The sequence below is a fragment of the Microtus ochrogaster genome, chromosome 2, assembly GCF_000317375.1.
Source record: "Microtus ochrogaster isolate Prairie Vole_2 chromosome 2, MicOch1.0, whole genome shotgun sequence".
NCBI lineage: Eukaryota > Metazoa > Chordata > Mammalia > Rodentia > Cricetidae > Microtus > Microtus ochrogaster.
In genome coordinates, this window is record NC_022010.1 from 29,514,417 (window position 1) to 29,538,112 (window position 23,696).

At 45.4% G+C, this 23,696-nt stretch overlaps 1 protein-coding gene and 1 pseudogene across 2 annotated transcripts in view; both read left to right on the forward strand.

Annotated features, from left to right (window-relative positions):
• The window catches only part of Mtus2 (microtubule associated scaffold protein 2), a 374,670-nt gene that overhangs the window by 148,438 nt on the left and 202,536 nt on the right, over nt 1-23,696 (forward strand). For both annotated transcript variants that reach the window (XM_026785020.1, XM_026785024.1), the window contains exon 5: nt 7,034-7,228. In XM_026785020.1, the coding sequence (XP_026640821.1) occupies nt 7,034-7,228 (195 nt within the window). The remainder of the gene's footprint in view (nt 1-7,033; nt 7,229-23,696) is intronic.
• On the forward strand, nt 4,124-5,376 carry LOC113457327 (annotated as a pseudogene).

Below are 23,696 nucleotides of genomic sequence, written 5' to 3' on the forward strand. Positions count from 1 at the left end.
AGCTAAGGATTCTGAGGCAGCGTCTCTCTGTGCAGCTAAGGATTCTGAGGCAGCGTCTCTCTGTGCAGCTAAGGATGACCTCTGTGATCCACCTCTGAGGGTGGAGGCTTCAGGTGTGTATTTCTGTTTTTGGTTTATGGGGTGAGGGGGACTCAAATCCGGGACAGTATGCATGCCAGCAAGCACCCCACTAACTATACCGCAGCCTCCTTCTCTCTCCTCCAGTTCATACCGAATTGGATTAATGACAATTTACTTTCTTAACATTTGAATTTTACTCTCTGGGATACATGACAGTAGGACAATGATCGATGAGACTTTATGGGTACAGTGTTGAATCACGAATAAGTGATATTATTCTAGCTGCCTGAGATTTTGTTTAGTATCACAGAGTCCTATTTTAAAGGAGAATCTATACAAAAAGGAAAAAGCCCAAACAAATAAAATTCACTTCATTTAAATGGGAAGATTTGATTTCTTCAAAGAATTTATTTTTCAAAGGAAATATAATACGACTTTGAAATAGCAGTGCGTCTTGCAGCTTTCAGCAGACAGCGGAATCTCTTTTGTTGTTCAAGAAGGATTTTTTTTTTTTTTTGCTTTTGCTTTCTGGCAAAAACTTGTCAGAAAATTGAGCTTTGATTAAAATAAATGAGTTCAGTTTGGCTCCCTTGCATGAGCCATAGACTTTAACCCAGGGTTTAAAAAATGTTTTTTAGCTTTGAATTTATTTTAGTTAGCGTCCCCATGATGTTCGTGTTCACTCCGAAGGGACTTTGATGGAGAATCCAAAGCACCTATTCCACCTCTCGAGTGGAAGTGTTTTTGTAGAGGACACACAATGACAGATCAAATTATCTAGCCCGCGCAGACCCTTTAAAGATTTTACTTATTTTGAATGGAATTAGAAAAGATCCTACTGAGTGAGGTAATCCAGACTCAGAAAGACAAACGTCAAATGCTCTCCCTCGTCAGAGGCTCCTACCTCCAAGCAAATTTCTCTTTGTGACACACAGCTCATTACAGAAAACCGCAACCAATCGAAGTGTAGAGTTGTGGAGCCCAATCCCACGCAACACATCTACGAACACTCCTACACCTACGGCTCAGGGAACATTTCTGGAGGGGTGGAAAGACTGTAAGAGTCGGAGAATCCGGGAGTTGGCTATGAGATTGTGCCTCTTGGTAATGCCGGGAGCTGCACCCATCAAGTCTCACCACGTGACTGCCCAAACATAGCTGAACAAGTACAACAGCAAAAGCTGTACTAACAGGGTGAGGGAAAGCCCGCAAGTCTCAGCCCTACACAAAGAACGACAGGCAGGAAGGAGGGGTGAGAGTGGGAGAGGTGCTCCTCCCAGGGAGGACCACTTGGTTATCCAATACCCAGTAGTCAGCCCTGTAAACATACATACAAGTAATGTTATACAGATGGAGCAGGTTAAACTATGTATACACATATATGCATGAGGTATCAATAATGAAAGAAGAGGTGACTTTGAAAGAAACTAAGAAGGAATAAATGGGAGGGTTTGGAATGGGCAAAAGAAAGGGACAAATGATATTACAATTTCAAAAATAAAGTAAACACATTTTACTTATTTTTATTCTGCGTGCATCAGTGTTCTGCCTACAAGTACAAACAGCGCCTTCAGAGGCCAGAAGAGGGCAGAGTTACAGATGGTTGTGAGCTGCCATGCGGGTGCTGGGAACCTCATGTGGGTCCTCTACAAGAGCAGCCAGTGCTGAGCCACCTCTCCAGCCTCCACATAGACCCAACATAGAGTAACGATCTTAGCACGGTGTGGAAGAATGTACCTTTAAGACCAGCACTCGGGAGACAGAGGTGGGAAGGTTGAGGCCAGCCTGGCCCACATGTCGAGTTCCAGGCTAGTCAGGGCTAATATATTATTAAGACTCTGCCCTCCCCCACATATTGTAAAGATACTGATACACGTTGGGTACTAATCATGACTCTATCTTAAATCCATTGCTGAGCTGGGAATAAAATTATGAACCTAGTTTATTCAATATTTTAAAGTTTATTTTTATTAGCATGCAACAGTTATACATAATATTGGTTTCATTATGACATTTTTGCATATGCGTATGACATATTTTGATTGTGCCCCCTGTATATTCCTAGACTTCTGGTGCAGTATGGCAGCTTTAATGTGATTTAATTCACACCTGATGAAAATACTTATGCAATTGAGTCTCCCTTCTCCCAAACCTGTCCAGTTGACAGCAAAACCACAAGGATAAGATGAGAAGCGTTGAGTCTTCTCAGGCTGGTCCAGTTGATAGGATTGTCTCCAGTTGCATCCATGTTTCTGGAAATAATGCAGCTTTATTGTCCTTTATGGTCGGCGACATTCCATTGTGTGCGTATGCGCATTTTCCTTAACCATTCCTCTGCTGCTGGATACCTGGGATGGTCCCACAGCTGCTGTTGAGTGACGCAGCAGTGGACAGGGATGGGCAGGTGCCTCTGTGATGTGTGGACCTGGAGCCTCGGATAAGTACGAGGAGTGGCGGTGTGGCTGAGCCCAAGGAAAGGGAGGTCTGTTTGTCCCTTGCTGTTGTAATTGCTCACTTTTACTTCCAACTCACCTTTAATAGATTGGTTTAGTAAGCTGTTGACACACGCAGCTTCACTTCCCACTGCAGAGGCTCAGGCAGTCGCCGACTGAGTGCTTTGAAGTGGGGCAATCACTGGAGGTGTCTAGAGTGTGGATGCTTTTCAGGGCCTTTAGAGACCATCGCGTCCTTCTGTGCATCCACGGCAAACAGTTACAGAAACACTGAACTTAGTAAAAGGAAAAAACTTCACATTTTTTTTCTCACCAAAAACTGACACACTCTCTCTCTCTCTCTCTCTCTCTCTCTCTCTCTCTCTCTCTCTCTCTCTCTGTTTTACTGAAAATAAAGTTTCCATACAGTATATTCTGATCATGAGGTCCCCTCCCCCAACTCCTCCCAGATCCTCTCCACTTCCCTACCCACACAAATCCACATCTTTCTTTCTCTTTCTCCTTAGAAAACAAACAGGTTAACAACAACAAAAAGCCAAACAAACCAGAATTTTTTTAAAAAGCACAACACACACACACACAATCAGAAACCATAATATACAAACAAAATGATCAGTAAGACAAAAAAAGCCCAGACAATATAACATGAGACGAAAAGTCTACAGACAGTGCTGTTGAGTTCCTTTTGTCTTGGCCCTCTACTCCTGGGCGTGGGGCCTGCCCTTAAGTGTGGTTTATATACCTGGAGAGGCTCTATTGGAGAACACTAACTGTTCCTTTGTAAGGAGTCGTCAACTGGAGATAGATTCTTGGTTGGGATGGGGGCTTATGTCCACTTCCCTTCCCAGCCCTGGGACCCATGCAGGCCCTGGGCAGGCTGCCTCAGTCTCTGGGAGTTCATATGTGTGTCAGTCCTGTTGTGTCTGGAAGACGCTGTTCTTGGTGTTCTCCATCCCCTGTGCCTCCTACCATCTTTCTCTTCCTCTTCTCCATAGCTCCTGGACCCTGAGGGGTGGGGATCAATGAAGACACTCATCTCATCTCATCTTTGAAGAACTGTTCATTTCATTAGCATTTATGGATTCGGTTGTGTCTGTGTGCGATATTTTGAGTTCTTTGTATATTCCGTATTCTAGGTATTAATCTTCTTTTCCAATGTGTAGCTAGCAAAGCTGCACATTTCCCCATCCTGTAGGCTATCCCTTTGCTTGATTAATTGTTTGTGGTGCAGAAGCTTTTCAATGTCACGAAATCACGTTTGTTGATTGTTGACATTTTCTGAGCAACCAGAGTCCCATGGAGAAGGTCTGTGACTCTGCCCGTATCATTAAGCCCCCTCCCTACACCTTCGCTAGCAGTTTCAGGGGTTCAGGTCTCATGTTAAGATCTTTGATGGGGGTCACACCTCTGGGCGTTTCTTCAGGATTCCCGTTGCGAATGCTGGTCCTTTACCTGTGTAGCCATTCCCAACATTTGACTTGCTTCTTGGAGCTTGCGTCTGCATATTCTCCTGAAGATTCTCTGTCATCATACCTGCTCCTAGTGACATGTGACTGAGGTGTCCAGGTGCTGGCCTCTCTCGCTGGAAGATGAAGATGGATCCCCGCCTCACCGCTGGCACCTCTGTGGGCTGATGCTGGCTGTGCTCAGCTGCATCTGCACCAGTGGCCCCCCGCACCCTCGTGCTGCTGGACATCACTGTGTGGGACACACACTCAGTGTTCTTCCTCAGCCTGAAGGACCGGGGCTTTGCGTTCACTTTCAGGACTGCAGATGTCTCCAGCTTGTTCCTCATTAGGCCCTGGGAGTTCCCCTAGGACCGTCTCATCATCTTCTCTGCTAGTGGATGACTTTGGAGGCAACATCGGTGCCTCCATTGATGGTGGTGGCAGTGTTTGGCTTGCTGCCAGCTCTGATATCCTTGTCCCTCTTCAGGAACTGGGCAGTGAGTATAGGATTGAATTTGATGACAAGAAAACATCTGTCATTGATTGTCACACTTATGATGTCTCAGACCTTGGCCAGCATTTGTGATTGACACTGAAAACCTGATGAAGGCCCCAACCATCGACGGGAAATTATCTCTCAACCCCATTTTCTTCCAAGGAGCTGGAACGGTGACAATTTCTTGGTTTAGGACATCCTAGCAGGCTCTTCAACCTCTACATCCTTCCCAGCCTAGCACATCACCCAGTACCACCATGCAGTGGGAAGAACACTCTCCTGATCGCAGGGCTCTGAGCCAAGAACAGCACCCATGTCACCTTCCATGGTTCCTTGGATTTCTTCACTGATGCCTTCTTCAGCTCAACAGTGCAGGAGATCGCAGCCGGCGCCCAGAGGAATTCTCAGTCAGACACCTGTGAGCTCACCATGGCCCTCTACCACTGGGTGTTCAAGGAGGAGGGCATTCTCTGAGTGGCCCTGTGTCTTATCACCAGGTGGGCGTGACAACCCCACCCAGTGTCTACACTGCCACTGACCTTGTGGAGTACAGCACGGTGATTGAGCAGCTCTCCAGTGGCAAGGGGGTCCCCTTTGATGGTGACAGCGTTCAGCTAGAGTTCCTGCACAGTGACCCCTTTGCGAGGACCTTCTGGAGGAGAAAAGGTAGCAAGTACAGTGTCCAGCTCAGGGCATATTCCAGTTTAAAGAAGATTGTAGCCACGTAGGCCACACACAACAATCCGCCTCGGCCTAGCTGTCAGCGAGGTCATTCGAGCACACACAGAAGGAATGCTTCAGCCCCTCGGCCTGTCCCTACTATGCCGGTGCCTTCTGCACGATGGCCGGGCTCTTGCTCTTCATCTGCCTTCTATGCCTGGAGGAGAAGTGGGACTAAACCAGAACCTGGGATTCTGTACAGCACGGAGCTGGCAAGAGGAGTTCACTGGCAAAGATTGCTTGGCTTGTCGATGTTGTTTTTGTAAAGGCCACATAAATGCCACAGCCTTGCTGAGTGAGTGATGACTGGGGGCGGGGACAGGGAGCATTTTTTTTCTGTAAGTTCAAATCACTTTGAATCACTCTCGGGCATTTTTCACATGCACGGCCGCCCCCATTTCTAAAACGGAGAGAACCACTGCCCCCACGAAAGTACCAAAGAGATGAGAACAAATGTCTCTTCACCCCCATAGGCCACCAAAGCCAGGATTACCCCCCAGAGCTCAGCTTGGCGAACCAATGAGCTTATTGGGCTTACAGAAGGTAAGGGGGGAATCACTTAGAGGAGCGCTATGTGAGTTGTATCACTGTGAAGTCCCACCCCAGCCCATCCTGATTGGACGCTGTCCCTTCTGGCTAGCCTTCTACTTCCTGGCGACCTCAGCTGTTCCTGAGATCACTGGCAGCTCTGTGTTGGGGCCAGTGTAACGGCTAGAATTCCTAATGAGACCCTCAGGACTCTTCCTTCACGGCTACCAAGCCAAGGTAATCTCCACTCCACGGTGGCAGTGTCAGGTGAACACATTGTGGCTGGAGGGAAAGGCCACGTGACAACTCTCTGATTTGAACCAGGTTCCCACCATGCCGTGCACTACACAGCCGTGTTTCAAAGTTTCTTCTCTGTAGCCTCGCCTTCTGCTTGCCAGGCTTCAGGCCATAGTCCAACGACGCTTGCTCTGAGGTCTCTAAGCGTATACTTCTCGGAGAGTCATGCTTGTCCACAGCACTGGGGCCTTTTTGAACTGGTGCCTGTGGCTGTTTCTGTTGAGAACTAATCACCAAGTGCCCGGAAGAGAGGCGTTCCCTTCTGTCCCCCTCTGCCAGCATAATGCCAGACATCTTTTATCCAGCGTCCACTCTGTTTCTGTTCCTGAAAGGGCCATGCAGGTGCAGAGACCCTGCTTCACAGCACGACACCATCATCTTTGTGCTCCCTGGCTGGGTACACACCTAGGAACTAATTTGAAGTTTGAGCTAACATAAAGAAATCACAACGCCGCTGTAGGCACCTACCAGACTATGCAGTGGGTGCTGGACACGAGTCATGGCACCATCCTTTACAGGGAGATACTAGTGTTCTCAGGGTAGAGCAAGGGCTTGGAGCTTGGAGTTTGCCCAGTCAGTCTTTGGGGATTGCAGTCTGGCTAACCTTACCCCAAAGCAAGAGGGTTAGCCGTCTGGATGATTCTTGGAACCCATTTCTGTGAGGCTAATCGCCTGTGGTTAAAGCCCACGGTGTGTTAATTTTAAGGTGTATCTTGTTCTCACATTCTGTTCTGCATCTCCAATCCCTTTAGCCTTTCCTGGGCTTAGAGTGTGGGCACTTGTCGGTCCTCAGTTCCTCTACAAGTGAGACTGTGAACATTCCCGGGTAGTGGCTGCTTGAGTCCCCTGAAGCATATGCCCCAGTAAGGGGCCTTTCTATTAAAGATTGGTTTGCTAGTTTGCAGATTTGGAGCCTGCAAGTTTAGTCTACTCATGGCGGACTACAGACTCTGCAGCATTCTGCATCGTGCTATCCACTGAGAAGTTTTCTTTTTGATTCATTTTGACAGATCTCAAGAAAGCCTCCAATTCAAATGCTGCAAAATCCAGTCTACCAAAATCTGGGCTTCGTCCTCCTGGGTACTCACGTCTCCCAGCAGCCAAGCTGGCGGCCTTTGGCTTCGTGAGGAGTTCCAGTGTCTCTGCGGTGCCCAGCACCCAATCCCTGGACAGTGTGCAGCTGGAGCAGAGTCGGCCAGTCACCCGTGAGTGGGGCAAAGGGGCTGAGGGTGGGTGGAGGAGACTGTGCCCTGCTGGGGGCTGATGGCAGGGCAGAAGATGCCTAAGGACCCTTGTACTGTTTCGTTTGGTTAGTTAAGAGCTTGGATCTACTGCTTTAATCAGTCATTGTGTTACTGTGTTTTAATCATCCACCAAGGAAAAATAACCTCCTATTGGACACTATTCTGTTTCTCTATTAGGGGGAGTCAATGCCCTTGCAGTAGGCGCAGGCTCAGTTCCTAGAATCCACACTGGGTTGCTTGCAACCACCTGTCATTCCAGATCTAGGCATTCTGATGCCTTCTTCTGGTCTCTGTGGTCAGTCAATACATGCATGTGGTGCGCGTGTGCATGCACATGTGTGCACGTACACACACACTAAAATGAATATATCTTAAAAGAATCTTCCTGAGACTATTGTTGAGGTCATTCATGAGCAAGTATCAGGGTTTCCAATCATAGACTCCTTGACTTAGAAAAATGAGATAAAACTCATGAAATGATTGAGTTTTACTTCTTATGATGAGCGTGTATCCTTTTAATTACTGCCTAGGATCTGGGTTCTGGGGGGTAGGAAATCACCAGTCTCTTCGGAAGGTTAATCAATGAAAATGAGGGTTAATATGAAAGATTTTGCGATGTTAACTCAGCATTACGCTCGTGAATACTATAAAAATGCATTTACATACGTAGCTCATTTGATTATCTGTATCTGCCTCGCATTTTAAGTAAGATCGGAATTGACAAGAAGTGTTATTAATAACTCCTACAGAAACAGCCATCAGCCCATCTCATGTTCCACTGGCAAAGAGGGAGTCATTTTTTATTCATGGAAAAAGGAGCCGCCAGTGACCTGAGGGGTCAGGTTCCCGAGAAGCTATTTCTCATCTGAGATTAGACCTTATTGATGTCTGTTTTCATTCCGCAGATCTGATCATCTCCATCCCGAGATGGGAGTACAGTTTGAACTCATGGTGGTTATTTATTTATTTATTTATTTATTTATTTATTTATTTATTTTTGGTTGGTTGATTGGTTTGGTTTTAAAGTTGCCTGTTTACAGTTGTTAATATAAACCATACACTGAAGCTTTTCTCTATAGTTTTATTATAGAACAGCCGTCTTTTTCTTGGCTGCCTTATTTGGCAGAGGTTAGCTTTTTGACCTTTCATATCTACAGTTCCAGAGTTCCCCCCCCCCCCCCCCCCCAGGGATTTCCATTTAGGTGACTCTGATGGGGGCCCCAGGGGTCCTTTCCCTCTTGGGGACTGGAGAGAGAGGATGATGGTGAGTCTGAGCTGTGACTGAGGGCTGCATAGCCTCTGACACACGGGAGAAGGAGGGACAGGAGGGCTGCTGTGGGACAGACCTGGCCTCCTGTGGGACCCTTCCAGGCGAGTGTCATGCTACCCTGTCCCGTTTTCATAGCTATTACTCCGTATCCGATGCTTTTAATAATGGCAACATTCTGCTGTAGTGTAAAATACTACAAAAACAAAAGCAAAATATCTGGGAGTGGTGGAAGATTGATTAAAAACATGATTGGCAATTTTTTTTAAAGCCATTCAAACCAGAGGATGGGTTGTGGGGTTACTGTGTGACTTACTTTCCATCGATGTGTGTTTTAGATTTTCCATAAAGGAGGTTAAGATCCTACCATCCCCATGACTTGCTTTTATTTCTTTTTCCCTTTTCCTTGTTACAATAACAACCTTATTGAGATAATTCACACACGATACAATTCTCTTCTTTAGAGTATAAAATTCAATGGTTTCTCCCCCAGTATATTTATAGGGTAGTGCAAACATCACTACCATCAACCTTGCAGCATTTCCATTATCCCTCCCCAAAGAAACCTACAGTCCCTAATGCTCTCCCCCGTTCCCATCCAGACTTCAGCTCTAGGCAACCATTAGTCTCCTACTCTTTTTTTAAATTGAAAAACCTTTTTTTTTTTTTTTTGTCATGCAATATATTCTGATCTCGGCTTCGTCTTCCTTGACTCTCCCTCAATCCTCCCCATTCACTGGACTCCAGGCGAACAGAAAGTGAATAAACAAGCCAGAATAATAAAAATAAAAACACAATAAACGATCCTCCAAACCCCACAGAATTGGAAATCATAACAAACAAACAAAAGACCAATAAGACAAAAGAAAATTGCCCCAAGTAATAAAAGAAGAAAGTCTGTAAAGATACCATTGAGTTCAATTTGCTTTATTTCAAATCTTTACATTTAATGTTTCCCTGAAAGATCATAGACGCCTTTGACCTTTTCTTCTAGATTTATTGAGTTATAATCTAACAAACGACACAGTTTCAACTTTTTTCTTTCCTAGTTTGCTTGTTGTTGCTGTGTTGAAACCCCATGAACAAAAGCAGCCTGGGGAGGAGACAGTTTATTACATGATACAGGTCACAGCTCATCATGGAGGGAAGGCAGCCTAAGAATTCAAAGCAGGAACTAGGAGGCAGGAGCTGATGCAGAAGCCACAGAAGGGTGTTGCTGACTGGCTTGCTCCCCATGGCTTGCTCAGCCTGCTTTCTTATACTGTCCAGGACCACATGCTCAGGATTGGCCATACCTAGTGGACCGGGCTCTTCCACATCAACCATTAATTAAGAAAATGCCCACAAATATGCCCACAGGCCAGTATGATGGAGGCAATTCCTCAGTTGAGAGTTCCTCCTCCCAAGTGACTCAGGCTTGTGTCGAGTTGACAAAAACTAACTAGTTGAAACATATAACATGAGATTTCAGCGTATCTCTATATTATGAAGTGATTACCGCATCAAGCTAATTAACCTCCATCACTTTGTGTAGTTGCTGTGTATGCTGTGTTAGTTCTGTTGTAGATCTGACCTCTTAGCACGTTTCAAGTACATGACATGGAATGGTTTGCTGTCCACACTGTGCCATGAATTTGAGCTCCAAAGCCTGACTGCCCTGTGCCAATAAAACTTGTTCTGTTTTTTAAGAGTGTTGCAGCATAGTGGTAAGGGGACGAGAACCCTAAGACAGTGAGATTTGTATACCATCTCTGCATTTACCAGACCTATGACTTTGGGCAAATTTTTGTACTTCTGTGTAGTTTGAGATTTTCTGTGTTTCACCTGGTCCCACTGACCTGGTTTTTCTTCTGCCTGTTGGTCCCCCACAGCCTCTTATAAAGTAATCATTCAAGGTTTCATATTAATTATAATTGTTTGGTCAATGGCTCAGGCTTCTTACTGGCTACATATAAATTAAACCATTTCTAATAATCTGCATATCACCACGTGTCCCATGGCTTACCAATAATACTCTGGCGTCTTACTCCTCCAGTGGCTTCTGGAGTCTCCTCCACTCCACCTTTTTCCTCCCTATCTCTCAGACTTTTCAACTAGCTATATTCTTCCCTGCCATAGGCCAAAGCAGCTTCTTTATTAACCAATGATAATAAGACATATTCACAGTATACAGAGGGGCATCTCACATCACTCCTGTGTCTTCATAGTGAAACTGTGTTAATAATAATTGAACTAGGTTGAAAACTGTCAGTAGGACTAATGGAATATCCCTATTAGATACAGAGTGTTTAGAATAAGGCTTTGAACAGGATCATTATTTTTTTTTCTTGAGCGGTTTCCATCTGTGGGCCATGTCAATGTCAAGGGTTCAAAAGCTCAGATGGGAAAATGGCTATATTGGATTAACAGTGTCCAATAGGGGACAAGGGAGTGGTCTTCATTGTTTCTGGTCATGCTTGTAGAAACTTTGAAGTCAGAGATGTGGCTCTCATTCTAGTTCAAACGTTTTATAATCACCTTGACACATAATGATCAATAACTTTGAGCGTTAAACTAAAACTGGGCTCAGTGGTTAAAGCACTTGTTGCCCTTCCAGAAGACTCAGCTTGATTCTCAGCACAGCAAGGTGGCTCTCAACTATCCGTAACTCAAGTTCCAGGGGACCCAACACCCTCACCTGCCTCCACTGTCACCAGGAATGCACGTGTTGCACATATATACATATAGATAAAACACCCACACACATAAAAGAAAAATTTTTAATAAAAATTAAGACATATCACTTATGAGGCTTGAAGTGGATTTTCATGGGATTAATTCTCTTACTTTGGGGCTGTAAGTTGAGTATCATGTTGGCATTTAAAGAAACAAAGACAAGGGAAGGCAGTTGCCAAGTCTTTAACTGTTTTCTTTGTTGTTTTGTTTGTGACAAGGTTTCTCTGTGTAACCACCCTGGCTGTGCTAGAACTAGCTCTGTAGACCAAGTTGGCCTCAAACTCACAGAGATCTGCCTGCCTCTGCCTCCCAAGTACTGGGATTAAAAGCATGTGCCACCACTGCCCAGTAGGTCTTTAACATTTTAGAGCGTGCAAGGAAATATTTTCATTTAGATTCCCTTTTAAATATATTTATAAAATGTGACCTTAGTCTAAGCTGGTGGTATTTAAACCCTCAGCTCAAAATAGAACTGAGAGTTGGAGCTGACTTTATTTCTGTGGCTTTTCAGTGTCAGCAGGGACAGGGGCTGAATGTTCGATTTCATGGTGTGTGAAGGGTTTCACATAGCTTCCCGTTTGCCGGGATCTGATTTTCAGTGTTCCGCTCTTCATCTGCGTTATCTCAGTCCGGTTTGGGTGGGAGAAGAAAAGAAGACTGAGGATGAAATCCGCAATGTGCCTCTCATTTTCTGTAAAAATGCACAAGTCAAACAAACATCACTGATAGATTTGAGTGTCGTCTTCCTCGGAATCTGAAGTAGTCTTCCTAAGGAAAAGACAGAGTCATATTCCTTGAGTCTTGCTGACAATTTTCTCAGTGGTTCCCACACATTCTTGTTGTTCCTAGTTCTCTCTACTCATTTACACAGAAGAACATAATTTTTCTGCATATGACTTAGCATCGCTTCTTTGGGAAACTGGTTTCTGTACCTTGCAAGTAACGGTTATTCTCCTGACCTGGGCAGTCTGGGGAAATGTATCAGAAATCACATCATCATTATGTCATCTGTCAAAGGCATTTTCAGATGATAAAAATATTTTTATTGTCATATTTTTATCATTCAGTATACTTCATGGAGAAAAGATACCTTGAGCTATGGAACCAGCAGTTAAAGAGAGAAACATGCCACACTCGCACACATGACGTCTCTGTAACCAGGGATAATATTTTGGTAGTCGTTTTACTTCAGTGAACTTAAATGTTTCTGTGGGTTGGTTAAGTGTTCCTTGGGGACTTTGTTTTTAAAGCTTGGTCACCAGCTCCCGGCACTACTAGGAGGTGGTACCCAGTGGGAAAGAGTTAGGTCATTGGGGATGTGCCTTTAGAAGGGATATTCTGCCTGTAGCCTTTGGTTCCTGTTTCCCGGTCACCTGGAAGTAAATAGCTGACCTTTACTGCATGCTCCTGCATGCACATATTTGAATCCCTGAGCCCATGAGCAAAGCCTCACTGCATTCTGTGAGACCGAGATCTCAACTCAGGCCCTTGAACTCACCAACAAGCGCTTCACCCATTTCCCCAACTTAATTCTCAGATCCTTCATTGGTGAAGCGGGATACTGGCCCTTCATACAACTCAGCATCCCCTCTCAATGATTCTAAAACACGGAAGATGCATAATAAAGGGAGAGTAATGTGGGAAGAGAAAATCTCAATTGAAAAAATACCTTCGTAATATTGGCCTATAGAGGTATTTTCTTGATTATGATTGATGTGGGAGAGCCCAGAGCACTATGGCCATAACAGAGCATCTCAACCAGATCAAGCAGGCATTCGGAGGTTCTTCCTAGGCCTTTCCCGTGTGGGTGGATGATATGAGTATGGAATGTTGGCTTACCTTGGAGAACATTGAGCCATAACTGTGAGATGCTTTTCCATAATTCTGCCTCTATAGCCCCACCATTTCTGCAGTGGGAGGGCTGTGTGGGGTTCTCCATGGATACTTACTTGTTGGGCAATTCAAGACCTGTAAAGACAGCAGGAACACATGAGAAAACAAGCAGACCAATAAAAAGGAATTAGATACATTTACTATGCATTCTTTTACCCTCCACATATAAAGAAAGCTCCGGTGCATGGTAGTTTTGATATAAATGCCTGGCTCTGCCCACAAAGATCTAATGAGGACCCAGAACCCCCACAGAATAGCTAAGATGTTGGAACATCGCTTTTTAGGTGGGAACCCTTTCATCTCTGTCCTGTGTATGTACCACGATTCTTGTAAATTTAGGGTCACAGGATTACTAAGTAGGGTGACTGCTTCCAAAACCTCCCGAGCGACCTCCTTGTCTCCATGTCCTTCCCACAGGAGAGCATTCTCTTTTCGTCCTCAGAGCTTTCATCTCTGCCTGTGGACGTTCTGTTCAAAGGATGAGCTACTCCGCCATCCTTTCCTTGTGTATTGCTCAGTGCATAATGCGAGGTTACAGTGTGTGGATATGTCTAGCAGCAAGGCGGATGCTGTAACCACAGCATTTGGGTCTCTGTTGCTCAGCCCTGTGGAGACTTTGGATGGTTGTGTCCTGCCTTTGTCTGACCAAGGACTCTTGGTCCTCTTACTCCAGGTGTGTGCTAACAGGGGGCCGCCTACATCTCAGAGTCCTGGTGGAGTATGGCCTGCCTCAGCTCTTTAACTGCCATCGTCATGTTCACGTGCCAGCACCTTCTCCACCTGCTCCCTTTGGTGTCTAGCGTCACCCCTAAACAGGGCAGCAGGCACGTGGAGGTCTTCAGTCACATTCCTGCATGAGAAATATATATTCATGTACACTTACCGTAGGCTAGCCCAAAGCTGAGGCAAGGCCTTTGATCCCCTAAGCTCCTCTACCCTTATTTAAGAGCAGAGGCCATTCCTCTGTATCTATGTACAGGCTTTGTATCTGAAGATCCAGTCAAACCTGTATCAAAAAATAGTTGGGGAAAAATGTGTTTGCATCAAACATATACTGATCTTTCTGATCATTATGTCTCTCGCTCTTTTTTAAAATTCTTCTCCTATACATTACATCCTGACCACAGTGTCTACTCCCTGCACTCCTCCCATTTCCTGACTCACCTCCCTTCTCCTCAAGGTTCACTTCTTCTCTCGTTCCCTTCAGAAAAGAGCAGGCCTCCCAGGGATGGCAAATGAACACGGCATAGCAAATTGCAGTAAGACCCGGCACTAACCCTCATATCATCATGTCTTAAACATCACCTTAAAACAGTATTTTTAATGCTCATCTATAGCACTGGGTAGTGTAACTAATCTGGAGGTGATGTGTGGATCGGAAGGATCTGTGGGCTTTCTACACAAGCCCTGTGCTGCTGTGCGGACATCGGTGCCACCGTGTCCTGGAATGGATCCCCAGTGGAAAAGCAGCTGCCCCACGGCCACTGCGACAGAAAGCCGAGACTCGGAGCCTCTTCCCGGCGCTGCGTTTCAGAACAGCCTGTGTGTGACAGGGAGTTGACAGGCCAGACAGCTGCAGTCATGAGCTGCCAACACCCTTTGCTTCTGCCTCCTTGGATTGGAAAATGAATAATGGTAACATCCCAGGTGCTGTCAATCACGAGGCATGTTTCCAGTGGTGCTGATGGTGCGGGAGACTCTGCTGCCACCGGGAAGGCTGGCTAATGAAGGCAAATGAGCCTGGATAGACCCCGGCACAGTGGATTCCTTGGGGGAAGCGGCCAATTAGGCAGGTGGTTGGGGGCAGCCATCGGGCGGGCAGGTGCTTGTTAGTAGGTGTCTAGCAGTGGCCCTGAAAGTGCACGAGAAGTAGCAAAGATGTGCTTGCCCGCTGGGGTCCGCTTACCTCTCCGTGGACCTCACGCTCTCTTTGGGGAGCCTTTACAGATCTCCTGGGCACCCTTCACAGCCTGGCTAGTGCCATTTGCATGCACTTAGCCACATGGGTCTTTCGGAAGCTCCTGTTGGCTGTCATAGATGGCCGGGATGGGAGGTGCTTATAACTTAGATACCATCCAGACAACCGCAGTCAGAGGAGCAGATTGAGGAAGGACTCGTGAGCTAACACGCCACAGTCCCCACCTGAGTTAGGGCCGGGCCAGATGCTGAAGTGACACTCTAAGGATGCGTACCAGGGTGAGAGGCCCTAGATGACCCTTGGGATTTATTGCAGCCAGAAAATCTGTGTCACGATAGCTTGAGCTGCAGGATGGAAGTGTTTCCCTTGCTGAGGCCCTACACCATAAATTGACATTATATTTCCTTGGCCGAGTGTCTGTAGGAAGCTGAGTTCAGCTGCCCCAACCATCCGTAGGTCTGTTTATGAGCTGAGATTCTCTGTGAGCAACCAATCCCTGGAGAGCAGAGTGGGGTGTTTATGTGATGAGCATGGAAATTCTCTGGGTGCAGAGGGGTTAATGGAAGTTAAGTCAAGGAACGACCTACCTGAAGGAACAGAGCATGCACATGGCAAGGGTTTGTTGATGTCCCCTCCCCCAGAGCATATAGCATGTAACAAGAAATTCCTGGTAGACCACTCAGGAGGGTATTGCCATGGTGGTGGTAAGACCCCAGAGAGGGGCTGGAGAGATGGCTCAGCGGTTAAGAGCATTGCCTGCTCTTCCAAAGGTCCTGAGTTCAATTCCCAGCAACCACATGGTGATTCACAAGCATCTGTAATGAGGTCTGGTGCCCTCTTCTGGTCTGCAGGCATACACGCAGACAGAATATTATATACATAATACATAAATAAATATTTTTAAAAAAGACTCCAGAGAGACAGCAAGGAAGATGGAATAGAGGCTAAGGTGATCAGGTGGCCAGGTCCTGTCCTGTCACCTCCTGACAAGTTACATGATCCCTGTGCACAGCCAGTGGCCACCAGGACGGTAGATTCCTGGTGGCTTTGTAGATCCAAGGTCTCTGGTTCTGTGACTTCTTACCATGATGGAGGTTCTCAGAAGGTTCTAGACTTCTTCTTTCATGAATCTGTTCAGAAACAGTGAGGAAAGACGTGTATTTCCTGTCTGTTTGAAAGTCATACCTGGAGGACATGGACTCTGTGGTCTCCATGGACACTGTGCTCTCCATGTAAACAATATTGTCCATAAAATGAGTGGCAGAGTCTGATATCCTTCTATTGAAGAAAACCTCAGCTCTCTTGGCGATACCACATAACTCCGTTTCCGCTGTTGATAAAAGGCCGCTGGAGTCCTGTACCGTGGCCCAGAGCCAAAAGCATTCCTGTCACCTGCTGACATGGAAGTTATAGCAGAGCACAATGCATTGCACTACTCAGCTTGCACAGACGTGCAGCGCCGTGCAGGAGTTTGCTCATAGGAATAAACACCTGTGGTGTCTGGAGAGATGGCCCAGTGCTTTAGAGCACTCACCGCCCTTCCAGAGGACCCGGGCTCAGTTCTCAGCATCCACACAGCAGCTCACAACCATCTGTAGCTTTAGATTCAGGAGATCTGATGCCCTCTTCTGGCCTCTGAAACTCTGCACACAGGAAATAGATATACAGGCAAAACACCCACACGCATAAACTATTTTTAAAAAATTAAACAATAATTTAAAAACCAACCACCTTCCTTGTTTAGGTATCCACTGTGTTTTTAACATTACTGAAGCATGTTCTCCTTATTAAAATTGTTCTGTGTGTGTAAGGATGCCATGCCAAACTCCCAGAAGCCTCCAGTGTTTGCTTTGTATTTTGATGGCATTGTTTTAAATTGTGTTGGATTTGATATAATGTTGTTTTGTTCATCACAGTCCTTGGAGAAATAACATCTGCATGTGTATGTGTGCACTATAATACACACACACACACACACACACACACACACACATCTACACCTGTGTAGCATCCTCTGATATTTGGTTTATGAGGGTGTTTTGATTTGTATAGCAAATAATGGCTTCTAGTTACAGATATAATGTTATAAATTTTGCAGTTTGAAATCAAGTATGACAAAGTGTCTAGGTACACTTTTCAATTTCTTTTTAGTTTATGTGTGTGAGCATTTGCCTGTATATGTACCACACAAACATGCAGTGCCTGCACAGGCCAGAAGAGGGCATCATATCTCTTGGAACTCAAGTAACAGAGCTGCCATGTGTGTTCTGGGAACAGAACATCCCAGTTCTGTTAACCACTGAACCATCTCTCCAGCCCCTGCTGTTTAGATACATTCTTAATGTGATGTTTTGAAAACTATTGTATGTGGTTTAGAAACTCAAATGTTACTTAATTAGATGTTACAATTTAATAGTCTGTTTGCAGCTCTGAGGATTGAACTTTGGGCCGAACCTCTTTCTCATGTTGTACAGCAGCAAAAACTTCAAGATGAATATAATAAGTATAAACTAAAAACTGAAACTGTTAAACACAGGAGGCAAATATAGGTGTCAGTGTGACAATGTGATCTTAATGTAGAGGAAAATTCACCCCTACCAACACCAAAACCATAAAGAAAAACATCAAAAGAACAATGGGAATTTCTTTTCAATTTTTTTCAGCTTAAACAAAATTTAAAACTGCTAGGTCAGGGAGTGAGGCAGAAAACTTAGAGGTTGGATATTAAGGTAGGAACTGTCTGCAAACTTCATGACAATGGTCACTATCCCTGGTGTCCTACTTCTGTTTGTGTGACCCTGGCGGAAGAGTTTAAAGAAGAAAGGGTTTATTTTGGGCTCCAGTTCATGGCAGAGAAATCTTGGCGGCGGGAACCTGAGGTGGCAGGTCTCTTTGCATCCACAGACAAGAAGCCCAGGGAGCTGAATGCTTGTACTCAGCTCGCTTTCTCCTTCATATTCATTCTGGAACCCCAGCCTGCAGAATGGAACCGCCCACAGTGGTTTTGCCTGATCTAGATCACTCGTCAGAGGTGTGCCCAGAGGTTTATCTCGGAGGTGATTCTAAATCTAACAAAGTTGATCATACTAATGGCCACACTAGTCTGTAAGTCAGAACTCTCCAGAAAAACGAACACTACAGGATATGTATGAGCTTTATCTGAAGGTGTTGGCTGGCCATCTATAGGCTAAGAAATCCCACCGTTTCCTGTCAGCAAGTTGATGGTGTGGTTTGAAGACCCAAGAACTGGAGAGCCACTGATGAAGATGCTGGCCTAGTTCTGAAGGTCCGAGAACCAAGATGGCTGACATCAGAAGACGCTAAGGTCCTTGCTCAAGTCATCAATCAGTTGAGAACCAACTCAACCTCCCTCTCTTCCCCAGGCCTTCAGAGGACTGGATGATGTCCATCCACATGGGGAGGACAGGTTCCCCATCCAGAGATCCTAATATTTATCACTTCTAAATGTTCCTTCCCAGAAAGATTTGGGCATCCTCTGGGCCAGTCAAGTTGATAAAATCAATCATATCTCTCAAGTAGAGAGCTCTTTTAAAAATCAACAAAACACGCATAATTAAAAGCTGGGCTTGTGGTCTCCTTGTACAGATAGGCAAATCCCAGGACTTGCTGGCCACTCTGAATAAGTCTACCCCATGGGCTCCAGACCAGTGGGAGACCCTGCCTCAAAAAGCAACACGGCTTTCTAAGTGAGTTCATCTGGAGTTCACCTTTGTTCCACACACGCGTGTGGACATGCACACACCAACTACATAAAACACACTCAGTAGACAAAAGTGGGCAAAGGAGATACATGGGCCTTGGTAGCCACAGTGAAGGCCATCCCAGCAGACTTAGAATATTTCTACTGCCATCATTGACAAGCTAAAACATACTCTCCTCTGTTCCTAAACGAACCAGAACTGAAGAGGATGGCCATCGTGGAGTGTCTGGCACACTGTCACGCCCCTGAACATACTCTGTGGCTGCACATTCTTCATTAGTATCTATGATTATTTAAATAGAGAGACGGGCACAGCAGCTCACATCTTTAATCCCATCTCTGAATTTGTGGCCAACTTGGGCTAGAGAGATGGCTCAGTGGTTAAGAGCACTGCCTGCTCTTTCTAAAGGTCCTGAGTTCAATTCCTAGCAACCACACGGTGGCTCACAACCATCTGTAATGAGATCTGGTGCCCTCTTGAGGAAGAGACCTGGTCAGTTGTCCTCATCCACTTAGACCATGAAACCTAGTACAGACAAGATCAACAGAACCTCCATATACTGGCTGCCCATACATGCTTTAGCATTGCCAGGGCATAATTTCATTTTCATTCAAAATATTTGGTCTATATAAGTGTGTATATCATTATACCACTTTTTATTTATTTACTGTTACTGTATTTATGAGAGACTTCAAAAATATGTTCACTTGGTCAGGTGGTAGCTTTTAATCCCAGCACTTGGGAGGCAGAGCCAGGTGGATCTCAGTGAGTTTGAGGTCAGTCTGGTCTACAAAGGGAAGTCCATGATAGCGAGGGATACACAAAGAAACCCTGTCTCAAAAAAAAAAAAAGTTCATTTGTCTTTTTGAATCATAGAAACTGAAGTTGGAAATTGAAACCTGGAACTATAATATCACCTCTTTCCAGAAAAGCAAAAAATCAAAAGGAAGAGGGACAAGCAAAGCTAATTAACCCACAGTTCCCAGGGACCCAAGCAGGGTTCAACCTCCCTATGACATGAGGCCGCCTTGATCCCCTGGGGGCCTAGTGTACATCATGGTTTCTCTATCCTCAAAATCGAATCATTCTGCAGAAGAGATCAAAGTGAGGCAGAAATAATCTCAACACCTCCCCGACAGAAATTTAAAAATGAGCGAAGGCTGTATAAAACCATTGTTGGAGCAAGAACGCACGTGTTCAGAGGGGCCTGCGACAGAAACCACCTCTGTAAGCCATGCTGCAGGAGATTGACAGCACACAGCCAAGACATAGGAGCACTTCTTCCAAGATTTTTTCTGACAGGCATAGAAAATGAACTAATATGATTTTTATCATGGGATGGTGGCAAAATTGAACACAACTCAAAAGGCACGTCCCCTGTAACTGAGCTTTTTCCTCTGAGATATTTCCTCTGTGCCTATAACTCACGGCCACGCACCGCTCACAGTGGCTCAGAGATGCTCACTGCAGGCTAGCGGGATATCCCAAACCACCTGCACGACTCGCTAAAGTATGATTAAGCAAAATAATAATAATAATAAATCGAGGAGCTCATTGCAAGTGGATGTAAAACGTACTTTCAAAAGCAAGTTCCACTTGTGCTTATTATTACTTATGTAAAGACAGACACCAAGGAAGCTGGTCTGCGTTGTTAGCATGTGCCTAGTTTATCTCTGCAAGTCCCCATTAGCAAGTGGTACTAGGGTGGCTTTGGGGTGGAACTGTGAGGCAGTTGTAACAGGTTTTTTCTTTTCTGTTTTTCTTTTGTTTTTTTTTTTTTTTTTTCCCGAGACAAGGTTTCTCTGTAGCTTTGGAGCCTGTCCTGGAACTCGCTCTTGCAGACCAGGCTGGTCTTGAACTCACAGAGATCCACCTGCCTCTGCCTCAGGAGTACTGGGATTAAAGGCATGCACCACCACCGCCCAGCCTGTAACAGTTTCTTAATTTTGCATTTTCAAAATTAGCGCAAAAGCAAATCCATATTTTTCCAGTTTTGAATCATGAGGGATGTTCAATCGAGCATGAATTTCCTGTCAGGTGGCTGGAGCATCCTGGGCCTCTTCCCCGAGGTCCTTGCTCATATTTGCTTCCTCCATCCACTCCAATAACAGCCTGAATCAGAAGGCTACAAACAACCACATTCCAAATTTTACCGTATTTCTTGAGGCTGTTATTTCAGGGATAATAAAATGCCTCATAATTTGTATTCATTTTAAGCAATAATGCAGGTGTTTTATGTGACATCCATAAGAAACAATTGACTTATCCGTAAGGAAACTTACCTAGTAGAGATTTGATAGGCGTTGTCAGGCATGGATTTCTGAAAGTGTCGTTAATGCCTATCACATTAAAAAAAGAAAGAAAACCTGCCCAACCATGTGGAGGTCTGGCTAGTTTTTATCTATGCTGGATGCTTGAGTGTCAATATAGAGATGAATATAGAAGGCAGGAGTCCAGCAGTGAAGAGATTGTGCTTATTTGGTTAAAAGTGACTTTCTGGGGTTGGAGAGATGCCTCAGCAGGTAAAACACTTGAGGACCAGAATTCAGATCCTCAGAACCATGGAAAAGTCAAGTGGGCATCAAGGCTCAGCTGTAATCTCAATGTGGGAGGTGAAGATGGTACCCTGGAGTGAGCTGGATTCAGTGAGAAATGCTACATTTATATGTAAGGTGGAGAGCGATAGAGGAAGACTTCAGCCTGGAGCCTCTACACCCATGGGCACACACATGGATGTATAACATGCATAGACACACATACACACTAGCAATAACTACACAAGACTTTATTGTATAAAATTCATTTATATAAAGAGCTATGTATACAGCCAGCTCTCTGCGTCATAAATTCTACAACCACGGATTCGGTCATCCGCATATGGATGATGTTGAGAAAACAGTGTGTGTCCTGAATACAGACACCCTTCCCTTCTCGGCATCGTCCCAGATGTAATACCCTACAGCAATCGTTGACAGAGTTTTTACACTGCCTTAGGCTTGTACGTCATCGAGAGACCGTTTCAGGTCCGTGGATGGGATGCATAGATTCTGTGTGGAAGGCTTGGTCAAGCAAGCATGGGTCTGGCGTCTTCAGGGGTCTTAGCAATCTCTGTGGACACCAAGGATGAACTATTGATCCGTTTGGGGCAAGTAATGCCATGCTGATATATATTTAAAACATTAAAAGAAATACAGTAATGAAGTTAAGTACTGTACAAGTCTATGTTAGTTAAGTGCTGGGTGTGGAAGGACCACAGGGCTTAGGGCACAACTTCAGGTCTCGATTCTGCAGCCCGCTTACTGATTCTCTCTTAATGATTTTTTCCTAACCTCATACCCCACTGTGTTTTGAGAGCAAAGGCTTGTCATTGAGCCCCCTTTCTAGGCTGGAAGATATAAAACGCAGCACAAATATTAGTGTGTGTCGAATCTCTAGATCCTAAGTAAGAATTGTCACGGTCGGTGTAAAGGCAGCCCCTGCATCGAGTCCATGCCTCTGAGTGAGAGCTGGGAATGGCAGGTGAGCTGCTGCCATGGCAGGTGAGCTGCTGTGGAACGGGGCAGGTGAGCTGCCAATGGCAGGTGAGCTGGGAATGGCAGGTGAGCTGCTGTGGAACGGGAAGGGGACCTCAGCCCCTGAGTAGTAGAAAATAGAGGTCGTGGGCTGATGGAGCTCATGGAAGTCCCCCCAATGGGGATTAGACATTAATAAGGGAATTTGTCTTTACCATCCTAATCCCTATGGCCTTCTCACCAGCCAAATGCATAGTTATGTGTGGTGACAGGAAGAGAATAGCCTGTTATTAATGCTCACCAGGCCATCTGGGAAGAGCTGACTGGCCTTCGCCCTCCCTTCTGTGGCATCTGATGGAGCAGGGTTGCCTAGAATTGGTTGCCTAGAACAGGCTGCACCCTGTTCCCCAAAGGAAGAGGAGTGACTGGGTTAGAAACAGGGTCCCAAACAGAACTGTTTGGTTATCTCTCAGAGCCTGGTGTCAGAGTTGAAGTTTCCACCCACCTGATGGCTGGTAATGGGGGAAACAAAAATGTCCCTTCCCTGAAACAGACTCGCGCCCCTGCCCTGGTGATCCTTGCTTTTTCCTCTTAAACTCTGCAAAGAAACTTTATCGTGCAGGAATGGATTTCAAGAAAAATAGCAAGTCTGGGAGTAGAGAGATGGCTCAGTAGTTAAGAGCATTTGGTGCTCTTCCAGAGGACCTGAGTTTGCGAGTCTCAGAATCCACATGGTTAGTGGCTCACAACCACCTCTAGCTGCAGATGTAGGGAACCCAGTCCCCTCTACTGGACTCCACGGGCAACTGCATTCACAGGTGCCTAGACCCGTGCACACACACACACATGTACATGTAATTAAAAATAAGTCTTTTAAAAAGTATTTTTAAAAAGTAGCAGGTGTCATTCAGTCATAGAGCCCCTGGCCAGCATGCAGAAGGCCATGTTTCTTTCTAGCACCCGTTAGTACATTAGTTGAGATATCACAGGAATTTTTGAAAGGAAAACCAAAGTTAGAGCATATAGAAAATACCCAAATATTAACTATCTAGTGCCTGGCTCTGTGCCCACTGAGCATCACACCAACACATGTCCCATGGAAACGCGAGGTTTGCCTAAGCAAGACGCATCAAATTCAACCTCTTGAGTAGCTCCATTGGCTTAAAACCAGTAGCTAACTTCTTGCGTAGTTTGCAACTCAAGTCAAACACACAGGGCTGCCAAGCAAGGTGTGACTGCGGTCAACAGGAGCAAGTCTGACATCAACTTTGTGCCTCCTAAAACCAGAGAGGAAAAATTGATTCCTGGTGTTTTCATTCTGCACACTGCGGTGAATCACACAAACCCTTTGTCAAGAACACCATGCTGTATCCACAAGGACAGGAAGCCTTCCTGTGCAGAC